At 40.3% G+C, this 12,765-nt stretch overlaps 1 protein-coding gene across 1 annotated transcript; it reads left to right on the top strand.

Moving 5' to 3' along the window:
* Positions 1-381: 381 nt before the first annotated feature.
* LOC134532612 (S-methyl-5'-thioadenosine phosphorylase) lies at positions 382-12,403 on the top strand. The gene is made up of 6 exons (XM_063369194.1): positions 382-1,112; positions 3,756-3,901; positions 5,776-5,943; positions 6,528-6,783; positions 8,644-8,850; positions 12,104-12,403. The coding sequence occupies exons 1-6, from the start codon at positions 1,092-1,094 to the stop codon at positions 12,140-12,142; spliced, it is 837 nt and encodes a 278-aa protein (XP_063225264.1). The 5' UTR covers positions 382-1,091; the 3' UTR covers positions 12,143-12,403.
* Positions 12,404-12,765: the final 362 nt, after the last annotated feature.

Raw genomic sequence — 12,765 nt, 5'->3', positions numbered from 1 at the left:
TGTCTAATTATTCATATCCATCATTTTGCCTCGGCCACGGTGATATAAAATAGGGGGAATTCCTTTCACAGACGAGAGAGCCAAAGATCATGCATCATCGGGTTTTTTTTTTTTTTGTTCATTGTAAATAAATATGGCGATGTTGAAAGGATACTAATGGTCAGGTTATGTTAGGTACATTATAAATACTTTAAAACATTGTGGACGATTGATTTGGTTAGGATAGCTACATAAAAGATACGGAAAAAAAGCATGAACTTCGGGTTTTGGCTCTCTCGTTTGTGAAAAAAAGGCTTCCCATAAATAGGTTTAACAAATAACATTCATTCTCGGTCGGATTAGTGAAGCTTGCGGCGGCCTGCGAACTAACTGCGCTAGTAGTACTTAAACCCATCATTAACATTGTGTTAAAGGGAGTTTTGTATTATAAATGTAGGCATAATTTTTAACTCGTTTAGTTTTAAATTTTTTTTACAGTTTAGCATTTTATTTTGAGTTTTTTCATGGTTCAATGTATTGCAGCAACATGTAACTTAGCCACAGTTGTCGGTTACAAGTTGTAGACCGCTGTAACGACCACCTGCTTTTTTTCGGCAAGCCACGCCCTTATTTACTCTATGACAACTAAAGCGCGCATGGCCGCCTTGAGATTTAAAACATTAAAAAGAGTCTTATCGTAAAATAAACTTCTCATGAAATTTTGATTATGAATAATCCCAATATGTATGAACAATAATTATTTAGTTGATTAAACAACATTTCACCATTTGGTTGCCGAATTTTTTTAGCTACTCGTAGTCATAACCTCACTGTACTTGGTGCGATTGGTATTCTTTGCTTGTCACAGCTTATGTACTGTGTAACAGTGTGGGGTTATCGGTTATTAGGCCACGGCAGGGTCAAATATCAAGATGACACAGGCGGAGAAAAAAAAAAGCAATTAATGCCTTGGTACAGTGTGGAAATAAACTGAACTCTGTACCACATTGTCAGTCGTGTGAAAAAAGATTTGCTTGACAGAAGTTGCTTGGAAGAAGTGGATGCTGATAGTTGACATCCATATATCGTTTTGTACTGTTAACTAATTCAACATGAGCAAATACGCCGTTAAGGTTAGTACGTTTGATTTTGAATAATTGTATTAGATACAATGTAGCTAATCTAACCTAACCTAACTTACCGATCACGCGATTTTACAGTACCAAGTAAACGAGATAAAGGAGATGGAGAAGAAGCTGCGTAGAATATCGAAGTGGGTATGTGGAGAAGGGGAGGGCAAGAGGGAAAAATGCATAGTACAACTGAGATGGTTAAGAATGTGGGGTGGGAAGTATTACAGAGGAGGATGAGAGTAGAAAGGTTAGGCTGTTTAAGTTGAGGGGGTTAGGGGCAGCAGGAACTAGGGTACACAGAGAGATACCGGGTGAAATCTCTGTAGTAAATTGTGGGAAACAGAAAGAGAGAGGCACGCCTTCATAGTTAGGATAGGGAGGAAGTGGAATTGGCTGGAGAAGGAATGTTGGGGGTGAGAAATGCAAGTGACCTGAGAAGAAGAATAAAGTGAGGTGGGGAGGCAGGGGGTTAGAAAATGGAAGGACTTCTTGCCACCAGGTGAAACCCCAATTGTGAGTGTAACAAATTAAATCAACTTAACCAACCATTGACCAGTTTTTACAGTATTTTTAATATAGTTTACCTATAACTCCACTAACCATTATCACAATTTTACTAAGTTTTTTGTACCCAAACTAAAATTACCTATTTCTTAAATGGCAAAATAATGGTGAACTACTTTAAGTATGATAACACCCTCTCAAGTAAGCTCTAAAATGACTTAGATCACATAAAAGGCAAAAGAGTTTACCAAACGGATTATTTAAATGGCACGCATGCGGACACGACCCTGTACGGATTAGCTCGGCAGTGCTAAGCTGTTCCATTTACATGATTAAGTGCGACCAATGGAAGCTAAGCAGAGTTATTGGCTGTGGTGGTGGCTATGTTTGTTTATGTTCTAAATATGTTAGTCAAAAATTGTTTCAAGTAAAAGAATATCTTGTGTATGTACTGTTATTAATTGTGGTTAATTTTTAACATATATGTATAACCTGACCCGTGTTATGATCTCAAAGCTCAGTTATTTTCTAATTATAAAAATATTTTGTAATCATGAAATCCAATCTCATGGTTGCCATTTGTTAAGTTTCTGTGCTTTGTGGAAGCAACAGACGCAAGAGTTTTATGTTCCAGGAGATTCTCTTCATTTATGTGATCCATCTACGTATCATTGTAGAGCCTTAGAGAATGATTCAAATACATGTAAGGAAAAAATCATTTTAGAATTTCATTCTACGTGTTTGCAAATACCTTTTTACTGGCTGAATGCAGTAGGAAACAGTTTCCTACTGTGTAGAACTAGGAACGAGGGGCAGAGCATGTTGAAAGAGATGTGAAAAAGGACAAGTGTTGAGAGAAGGCATTGCCCTGGAGTTGCACATCGTGAAGGAGCCACGCTGGAGTCCACGCTGTCTGAGGAGATGGTGAAGGTACAGAAGTGAGGGCAGATGTGGAGTTTAGGGGCTTAACAAAAAATTAGTAAAATTCGAAATTTTCATTCCTTATTATCCAGCAAAATTATATTTAAAATTTTATTTCTTGAAAATTAGTAGCAAATTTTTAACAACCGTGACTCTGGGGGGGTTAGCAGAGCACATCTTTCAACTTGTCAAGTTTTATCCCTTATTTAAAATTAAAACTAAAAAAAAACGCAGCAATTAGAGTTAGCCCTCCAGCACTTAAGGAAACAGAATGACACAGATTCGGAATGGTACGTAGGCCACGTAATAATTATTACTCTGCTGTTTAGAACCACGGTTTTGTATGCTAATAAACCTCAAACACATTTTTCACAGCCTCATTTTAATTTTTCTAAAAAAAAGTCCTCTTCACTCGACAGCTAGCAGGAGAGCAGCCAGATGGGTGAAGGTTAGTGGGGAGTCGGGACGGAATGGATGATCACGAACACCTCAGGTATCAAGAGGTGGTGCAAGAGACAGGTTGCATACGCAGCAGGAACTGTAGTTCCGGGAAAGTTCGGAGAACCAAGAGAAGATAAACTTGTTCGTAAGGAGAATGTAACTGTGTACAGTTCAGGAGGAGATTTAGAGGGAAACGTACTTGTGCTTTTGCTAAAGCGTTGACTTGGAATCAGGGAATGAACAAAAAAAAATATGACCTACTTCTCAAAGAAACCAAAATTGTGGGTGTCAGTACCCAAATCGTGCTGACCCAACCAAATATCATTCAACATGGAACACTATTCCTGGATATTTTGTAGCTGCTGGCTGCTTCATGACCGGAGCAGTCTCAAGCGTGCTGAGATAAACACAGAGATTTCCATTTAAATTTTAAACGTCGATAATCGTATAACGTCTTGTTTATTTTTTTAATTTGCAAAATCTCACTTTATTTATGCCCTTTAATTTTTTTTTTTTTTACATAAATACTATGCCACATTTTAATATTTTTTTGGGAGTACTGGAAGTTGACAGGTGAAGTTAAATGTATAGGTTATTATAGGAATATATATATATATATATATATTGTTTTATTAATTACCGATGTAAGGATAACACGTTAATTAATTACATTCCAGTTTTGTTGGCTTACTAATTTATTGTTAAAGGGAGTGTCAACATGAGATACATTTAGTACTAAATTACTAGCTCTTTTTTGTATTGTTTTGTTTTGTGCAGATAGGAATTATCGGTGGTTCTGGATTGGACGATCCGAACATCCTGGAAGGCAGGAAGGAGGAAGCGTACGAGACCCCGTATGGCCCGCCGTCTGACGTGCTGATATCAGGGAAGATCAGAGGCGTGGACTGCGTCTTGCTGGCCAGGTGCGGCTTGCTTCCCCGGCGCCTGGTTGGACCATCTGGCTGCCTATGTTCCGACATGCGACCAAAACCCACATGCACTGGCGCTCTGTCTGATTTCTCGCAATTATGATATAATTATATATACTGTTGGACGAGGTGGAAGCTAAAAATGTCGACTGTGATTACAGTTGCGTATTGTTTCATTCCGCTTGCGTTAGCAGCACATTCAAGATTTAAACATTGCCTTTTTTTTAGTTATTTTTCTATTTTTTTTCTTTTAAAATTTTAACAAAGATGTGTTTATTTACATTTAACTTTAAAAAAATATTATATGTTTCTTATATTCATTGAGAAAACAGTCAAGATGCAAATACCTATTTGACTACCAAGTACCTTTAAGCATTCAGTATTAATTTTGGGATAGGCGGGGGGGGGGGGGGGGCTGTCTGTGAACACAGATGACTGTAGTGTTTAGATGTTAGGTGTACGTACGTAAGAGTTAGGTATATACATCCCAGTAATAGCCCCTTAGGCTAATTTAACTCAACTCTGACATCTTGAAAAGTATTACCTATTTCATGTCTTCAGTTATTTTTAGTTGTAAGGGATATGGGGGTGGGGGGTGTATGACTATGACCTAAAAAAATTATCTGGAAAAAAAAGAAGAATTTATTCACATTCTGAGTGATGGCAGATTGGAGCATGAATTTTTCCCCAATCTATCTCTGGGAAATTTCAGTGACTGTTCTAGAAATTCAAGTTAATTCCCATGTCTTTTCCTTACCAATTCCTACTTCCCTGAATTCTCCCTGACTTTCCAGAATGTGACACCCTGAAGATATATCACTAATAAACTTCGTATGACTTGAAAAGTTATAAGTAATGCATGCAAGAAAGTTTTCATTTTTTGTGTACCTTAACTGCGATTAAATCAATTACAGTGAAAGGTTTTTAATCCCCAATTCCATGGTTTGGCACATATATTTATTACCAACGCCAATCCGACTGCTTGCTTTCAGATTGTATCAGGGGGATTCCAGTGTTAATCTTGACTGCCGGGTCATATTGCTGTGCTGCCAGCATTTTGAAGTGAAACTTCTTTGCTGAGGGGGCTATAGTTGTCGAGCATTATGTTAATTCCGATTGCATGTGGGGAATAGTTAGGTATGTGGTGGGGGAACCAGTAGAGAAGGAGAGTGTGTCAGCAGCACTGCACTCCAATGCATGCACTAGCAGTCATATTGGGGGGGGGGGGATAGGTATTTACCGTAGCATGCTATATACATGCTAGTTGTAATGGCTGGAAGGGGAGATGGCTGGGGAGAGGTAGAAATGATGCAGCAGTGATGCTACCGAATTCTCGTAACGTAGCTTGTGTTTGTCTATTCCTCAGTTTTCGTAATGGCCAACAATTGATGCTAACATTTCTTTTAATTTAATTAAAATGGAAAAGAGTTACTGATATGTGTAATTAACTTTATAAGTATCATTTATTTTTATATGAATAGTGTGATTGAAAATGTAAATATTTTATCTATCGATGCCTAAAAAGCAAGAAGTTTCACTTCTGTCGCCTGTGGACTCCATGCACTCAATTTTTTAGTTCGCTGAAAGTTAATTTTTGTTGTATTTTTCATTTTAGTATTTTTCCTGTTTTCTAGCAGGTTACATATCACATTTCATTTTTTGTTTTCCTGTTAAAACTGCATTGACATTAGATAATCCAGCAGAAGGGTTAGTCTTACATGACCTTCGTCCGGAAAGTGTTTAATTAAAGACCTTTCGCTGAATTAAACTAATTTAAACTATTTTCCGCCCATATAGAGCTGACAGTGCAGCTGTCTGGCTCAGCGGGCATGTGGGCGGAGCGGGGACAGTTCCGGTGCTGTGTGCAGGCACGGGCGCAAGCACACCATCATGCCCAGCAACGTGAACTACCGTGCCAACATCTGGGCCCTGCGCGCTGCGGGCTGCACGCACGTGATAGCGTCCACCGCGACCGGCTCGCTGCAGGAGGACATCCCCCCGGGCTGCCTCGTGGTGCTCGACTCCTTCGTGGACAGGTGGGGCTCTTCGCCGGCCCGCGAGGTCCCGGAGGTCTCTGTTGGCCAACCTGTGTTCAATTATTTACTTCAACATGGCATCACGATTGCTCCTTCATGTTGGAAGTGAAAGATATTATTTAACGAGTTGAGAGAATAGTTACATTAATGTTGTATTTATGAAATAATGTGTTATATTGAAATGTGTTTCAAATGTTTTAATCAAGTACAGAAATCTAATTTTGGTTAGTGCAGTGTTGAGGATAAAGATAGGTGATTTGCGGTTGTGATCTATCCTTTGAAGCAATAAAGGTAGAAGTTTTATCAGTCTTACATAAAAGTATGGCAGTTGTCTCCATTGCATTTAGCCAGTGGATTTTCTCAGAGCACTCATTTGTTTCATTAATGAGATCAATTCTGTTGTTGCAAGTTCATCTCACCGCTTCACTCTAATCCATCTGTTATGGCCTTGATGTCAACAACACATTAAAACTGTATTCATTAATACTTCCATTCATTCATTCATGCCACTGCATGGACACACAGCTCATACTCTGCAAGCCAGCTAGTGAACCCCGTGCTCAGCGAGTGCTTGTTCCCCCCAGGACGAGAGTGCGCAGCCAGACGTTCTACGACGGGGAGGAGGGGTCGCCCGCGGGCGTGTGCCACCTGCCCATGGAGCCGGCCTTCTGCCCCGACACACGCCAGGTGGTCGTGGAGTGCGCCCGGGAGCTGGGGCTGGACTTCCGGCCGACGGGAACGTGCGTCGTGATCGAGGGCCCGCGCTTCTCGTCGCTTGCGGAGAGCCGTGTGTTCCGCGCCTGGGGCGGCCACGTCATCAACATGACCACCGTGCCAGAGGTGAGCCTGCGACTTTAGTCACCACTCATGGGGAAGTTTAGGGACGCTCCCTAATGGCAGAACACTCTTTACATAATGATCAATTCACAGAATTCTTTCCATGAAATTGAGATTTGTTAAACTTCCTAAGCTCTTGCTTGGTGTGATGTTCAACAGAAGCACGGGCAGTATGACGAGCTGGTAGGATAAATGTGGTCATCACTTGAACCAGTGGTTTTCTGAAAGTAACAACCAGTAGCAACCAGTAGCAACCAGGATGAGCATACTGTCAGGCCATGAAACACAAAATTCAAAACTCAGTGCCTGAACGTCTTAACATCATTATTATTACTCTGAAGGACTGGGCTGATGGTCCGGGCACTAATGACTCTCCCCAAAGCCTTACTCTAACGTTACTGTATCACACAACTATGATAGGCCTAGCACAAGTATGCTAGAGCCTCAGCAGAATCAATACAAATTGCCTTCACCATCCCTATCAAATCAGGAAAATAAAAATGCAAAAAACCAAAAGACATTACTCAGCCAAGTAAAAACACTTAACAAAACGAGTGGCAGAGGACAAGAGAAGTGTGTAGTGTTATTTAGAGAAACACTGGACTGCCCTAACTACTCATAGCCGAAGCTAACAGGTGTGGCCGACAGTCTTTACAGGTAGGCCGGCAGCTTTTCAAACCTAAGTTGTTTCAACTCACCACTCCAAGAGAATAAAATAATATCTTAACACTTACCACTTGAAACAAACCCTTAGGACACTAGAAGGATACTTAAATAACCTAATGGACGTTTCCTCTTTAAAACGCTGGTTAGATTATCAAAAACAGTTACAATAGTAAAAATAATTTAAAAATGGAAGCCACAATCTTGACCAAAATATTTTTTAACTCCTGTTACAAAAAAAAAAAAGAAAAAAATTAATTTAAAAGTCCTTAAGGCTTACTGATAAAAAAAAAAAAACCACAAACCCTTAGGTAAGTAGAGAAATAACCACGTCAGTTATGTTAGCAAAGTATGCCAGTGAGAGAAACTATAAAGGAATTACAAAATGAGAAGCTGGTCCCTGTAGACTGCCTTTAAAATATTGATCTACATTTCAAAAATCAAAAGCATTCACCAGTGTGCGATCTGATAACCTTCTGCTCATAGTCAAGGAGAACTCACCCACTTCCTGTAAGCGGCCTTCCTTTCTTCTCTCTGAAAAGTGACAATCAACCCAAAAACATGTCCTACTCCATCCTCAGCTGGCTGACGAACCCCGCTTAACTCTAGAGAAAACACTGTGTCGCCCCATCCTACACTACACCTGCTCTCATTGGCCCGTCCAAGTACCCACACTGTTTCCTCTACTCCAGTCCCAGCAATCCCCTCACCGATCTTGCTTGGCACTAGCGCACACGACAGAAAGTTCGGCAGAGAGAGGGAGGGCTGAGCCCACAAAACTTCTGGCTGTCGCTTCCTGCCACGAGTGACCACGTGCTTTACCGCTTTACACAGCTTGCAGCGCAGAAAACCTGCTTGCCCGTATCCTATGTCAACAATTACGGGTCAAGCGTCCACAGAATCAAACAAATTCAAATCGCAGCCGACAAGTCCCACCAATAATAACAAAAATACCAAATACTGAAAATTTAAAACAAAGTATACCATTAAAAATACTCAGCAATGGTATTTGCCATTTGTTTCTGTACGTATTAAAGTTCGTAAGGCATATTTTTAGGGGTTGTCAGGAGTGAAAAGACAATTCCATGGCTCCCAATTTATGCCCTACACTTTGAGCGAGACTATGGAACAGCTGTGACTTGTTCTGCACTGACTTGCACTGCACCGTCTGCATGTTGAAGCGGTGCGCATGTGTGGCAGGTGGTGCTGGCGAAGGAGGCGGGGCTATGCTACTGCGCGGTCGCCATGGCAACGGACTACGACTGCTGGAAGGAGCGGGACGTGGTGACTGTGAACGACGTGCTCACCACGTTCCGCAAGAACGTGAGCAAAGTGATAAGCCTGTTCACCCTCGTGGTGCCCCGGATCGCCGCCCGCAACTGGGACGCCACCATCGACTCCCTGAAGGTAGGCGACTGATGAGCAACACTCCGTCCATTTCCCCTCCTGGTGTTCAAAGCTTCCACACATTCAGTCTAATCCAGAGGTTCCCAAAGCGTGTGCTGCAGCGCCCTGGGACACCGTGAGGCGTACCTCCTCCCTCTTCTCCGGAAACCTAACTTATATTCGCAATAAACAATTCAAATTGTGCGTGCTGCACGCACCACTCGCTGCATTCGCCGGTATTCACGCTGCTCGGGTTGTATTCGGAAATGAGATCTCCAAGCAAACACTTCACATTCATTAACTTGACACTGAATTTTTTAGTATTTTTCGTTAATAATATATTCTTGTGTGTCAATTGTGATACATATACCTATGTGAGCCTCAGATTGTAGTTTTTTTTTTTTTTTTTTCATTTCTGTGCCTAGTGACATAAGAGAATATTTATTTTTGTCAATGTATAAGTATTTCGACTAGGTAGGGCACTACAACAAAATCCTAAACCTGTAACCCTTGATCTAATCTAATTGCATTTTTTTTTTTTTTGTTTGACAGTAAGTTTTTACGTTCTAAGAATTTTAAGTCTGTCTTACATTAATGACATTTTGCATCTGCCAAATTTATTAGATTCTATACTATTCAGTTTTTGAGAAAGAAAAATTAATAAAATACTCTCTGCTGCATTGACTCCCCAATGAACTGTATCCAGTCTATTATGGAATCATGAACTGTATCACAAGAAGTAAATGTTGATCAACAAATTTGTTTCGAACTTGACCAGATCCCAGGATGAATCAACTGAAAATACCACGCACAGAACCTTGTTTGTGTCTTTGGGTATGTGTCCCAAGGTGGGACCTATCCTAATTCTCTGTACTTGCCATTTCAAGGAGCTGGGGCATAACGTCCATCCAGACTATTGTAAGGGCTGTGAGTAATAGTCAATGGCAATATTACTATTGAAAAATTCATACATTTAGATTTTTCTAAGATATTATTAATTGTGAAAATCAATGAATAAATTTTTTTGAGTTAAGTGTATATTTGTGTGTTAACTAATTGGTAGGGGTATGCAAAATTTGCATTTGCGATAAAACAATTTTTTACGCGAATTTTGACAATATAAAGCGAATAATCATGAAATCATTTTTACGCTAATTTTAACAGTTTAAAAAGAATAAACCCGATATCCACATTATAGGATACTATTTTTACGCGAATCTTAACGTTTGAAAACAAATAAACCCGATATCCATAACTATTTGATTAAACTATGCTAAAAATACGCACTTCTGACGAAGTCCGTAACATAGGCCTAACCTGGTGCAGAATTAGTAAATCAACACGGCCGCCATAATTCATCTAGAGTATGATGCGCTGCTTCCTCTCACACGCGAACATGTGACGATGTTTTTAGTATTTATGGTAAGAAAACCGGTGTAAACTTGTATAGAGGCGAAATTGAATGTTTTGAATAACTTGAACGATGTAAGCAAAGACGTGAGTATAGTTTGATACACTTGTACACAAAACATCAAACAAATACGCAGTAGCTACACAACACGGTGTTTCTCGCTGAGCTCACACAATGATGCAATCAGCAGCAGCAGTGCAGCTGGCAGCCGGTAGGCTGCGCGCGCAGTCTCGCTCACGCACACTCACATGAAGTCAACAAAACAAAGCTGTTTACGGCCGTGCCCGCGCGTGGTTGAATACGACAAACTTGTAAACGGTATGAATTGAACTTGCGTGGCGTGGTAGTTGTGCTCTAATACTTACGTGGCGTAGGCCTACATACTTATCCGAAGTAATAAACATTTTTAACAAAAATGCGTTAATTTACCGTAGTTACTTTTTTTTTGACAAAAATGCGGAAACCTGCTACAGTAAGTATTTAAATAAGAAATGAGAAATGACTTCATACTTCTCCAAATACTGGACATTCAATTTCAATTATACCTTTTTAATATCATCTTTTTTAATATTAAGTAGTGACGTCGTCCCAGGTGCTCCCGTGGCTCGCACAGGTCGTTATGCCACCTCGGTGCCTCACCGGTCGGCGTGTGTGGTCGGTGGTAGTGTCTCGAACGGGTGTAGGTCGATTGTCATGGAGAGCGGAGATCGACTCGAGCCCTAACGGGACCTGCCAGTACGCGCCAGTTGGCCTTCACCCCTCGGCGCGAGCAGTCGTGTGCGACTCGCGGAGTTCGGCGATCGGTGTTCGTGTGCGTACCGAGGACGTGACAAGTTAGTCGTGTGTGTGGTCCAACCACTCTTGCCTGCCACGTGGCACAATTTTCATGACACGTGAGATATGAAATTGGTATTACTGTTATCCATTTTGGTAGTCAAAATAACCTCCCTTTCAGAGAAAAATAACCTCGAATTCTCTGAACAAATAAGCACGAAAAGTGCATACCTACTAATTGGGAGCCAGATATCTTCCTTAGGGGGGAAAAAAAAGGTAAATATTTGAACTAAAGGTTTTGGTTCTTAAATGCCAAATAAACATATATGAATGTACAGTCATATAAGATGACCTCAAATTTAGGATGATCTAGAACGTATTAAGGCTTCATACCTAATTTTAACTGAAGAGTTTTTGGCAGAAACAACCTTAGTTCATTTTTTAGGAGAAGCAAAAAAATATTCCTTCTTTGCTGGTCTTAAGTTTTTTTTTGCTAAAACAATTTGGTCTGGGTGAAAATTAAAGGAAATTTTTTTTTAATAATTTATTATTGATACAGGAAAGCAGTTGAAAACCAAAGAAAAGGTTGACAACATGTATAGGATAGCCAAATTACAGTTTAAAAATTTTACTAATACTAGTACAATGGTTGTTCTTGCTGAAATTGTTATGTTGGGGTAATTATGGATTTGGGGAATGCACCATTTTTCTGAGCCTTATACCATACAGACTATGTTTTTTTTCTTCCTTTCTTAGTTGTTTTAGTGTGTGCCAACCAGGGACCAAAAAATGCAATAGTATATTGCAATTTGGGACTATTGCCAATAGCTCTTCAAAGGTTATTTGATTTTGAAATATGACAGGTTTTCAGTGATATGTTAAAGAAAACAAAATATGAGTAGGCAAGTGCAAAGGCCCTAAATGTAATTCATCACAGACACCTCTCAGAAAGCTGGAGCAATTTGTAAATGGCATGTCAACACCAGGACGACCATCTTGAGGTTCACTGTGTTAATACCTGTACACAGAGAAATTATTGCATTATATTTTCAGTGCTGAGGTTGTTTTCACCGTCTTCTCTTTGTGCAGGAAACTGTCCGGACCAGCGTGATGTTGCCCCACAAATAAACCCAGTTGCGCAGCTACGCTCACGTCTGGCGTTGGGGGCGGGTGTCTGTCCCAGTGGAGAGCTGTGCAAGAGTGTTAGCCAACTGACTGTGAAGCCTCAGCATCACCTGCCGTGTCATTATTCTGGATTTAGGGCAATTACTACAGATGTTTCACTGCATGATCATTGTGCCAGCATGTGTGTTGCTGCAAGCTTTATCTACACGTGCATGTACGTGGATTCTGCTGTTTATAAAGAACATGATATGTACTCACTCCTTTCGAAGTAGCACCTCAGTTCAGTCTAGCAATTAGAGCGCTAATCAAATATGCTTATCAAAATACCACAGTGAAAGGCCCTTACTCGGGCATGCTCAGACCTCTGCCATGTCGGATAACAATTTTGCCAGACTATCTAACATCAGTGTATATTAAACATGAATATCAAAAGTAAAAAATGTGAAATGTAACTTGCTGGTGGCCACTAGCCTTGAATTTTGGGAAAAGCGGGAAATATGCATGAATTTTTGTATTCAAAATTAAATCAAATATGAATAAAACTATACATTTCGATATTAGAATATTCACACAGGCGTACTGAAAACTGTACACAATTCATACTTGTCAAGTGCACCTCTCTACTT

This window comes from Bacillus rossius, chromosome 6 (genome assembly GCF_032445375.1).
Source record: "Bacillus rossius redtenbacheri isolate Brsri chromosome 6, Brsri_v3, whole genome shotgun sequence".
In the NCBI taxonomy this organism is placed as follows: domain Eukaryota; kingdom Metazoa; phylum Arthropoda; class Insecta; order Phasmatodea; family Bacillidae; genus Bacillus; species Bacillus rossius.
Note: the sequence above shows the minus strand (reverse complement) of the source record. Positions and strands in the feature narration are given on the sequence as shown.

Excerpts from the sequence above, each read along its gene's own strand:
- LOC134532612 (XM_063369194.1), top strand. The coding sequence starts at position 1,092 with ATGAGCAAATACGCCGTTAAG. Across the intron at positions 3,902-5,775 it reads GACTGCGTCTTGCTGGCCAG|GCACGGGCGCAAGCACACCA; the intron begins GTGCGGCTTGCT and ends TGCTGTGTGCAG. Across the intron at positions 6,784-8,643 it reads ACATGACCACCGTGCCAGAG|GTGGTGCTGGCGAAGGAGGC; the intron begins GTGAGCCTGCGA and ends CATGTGTGGCAG.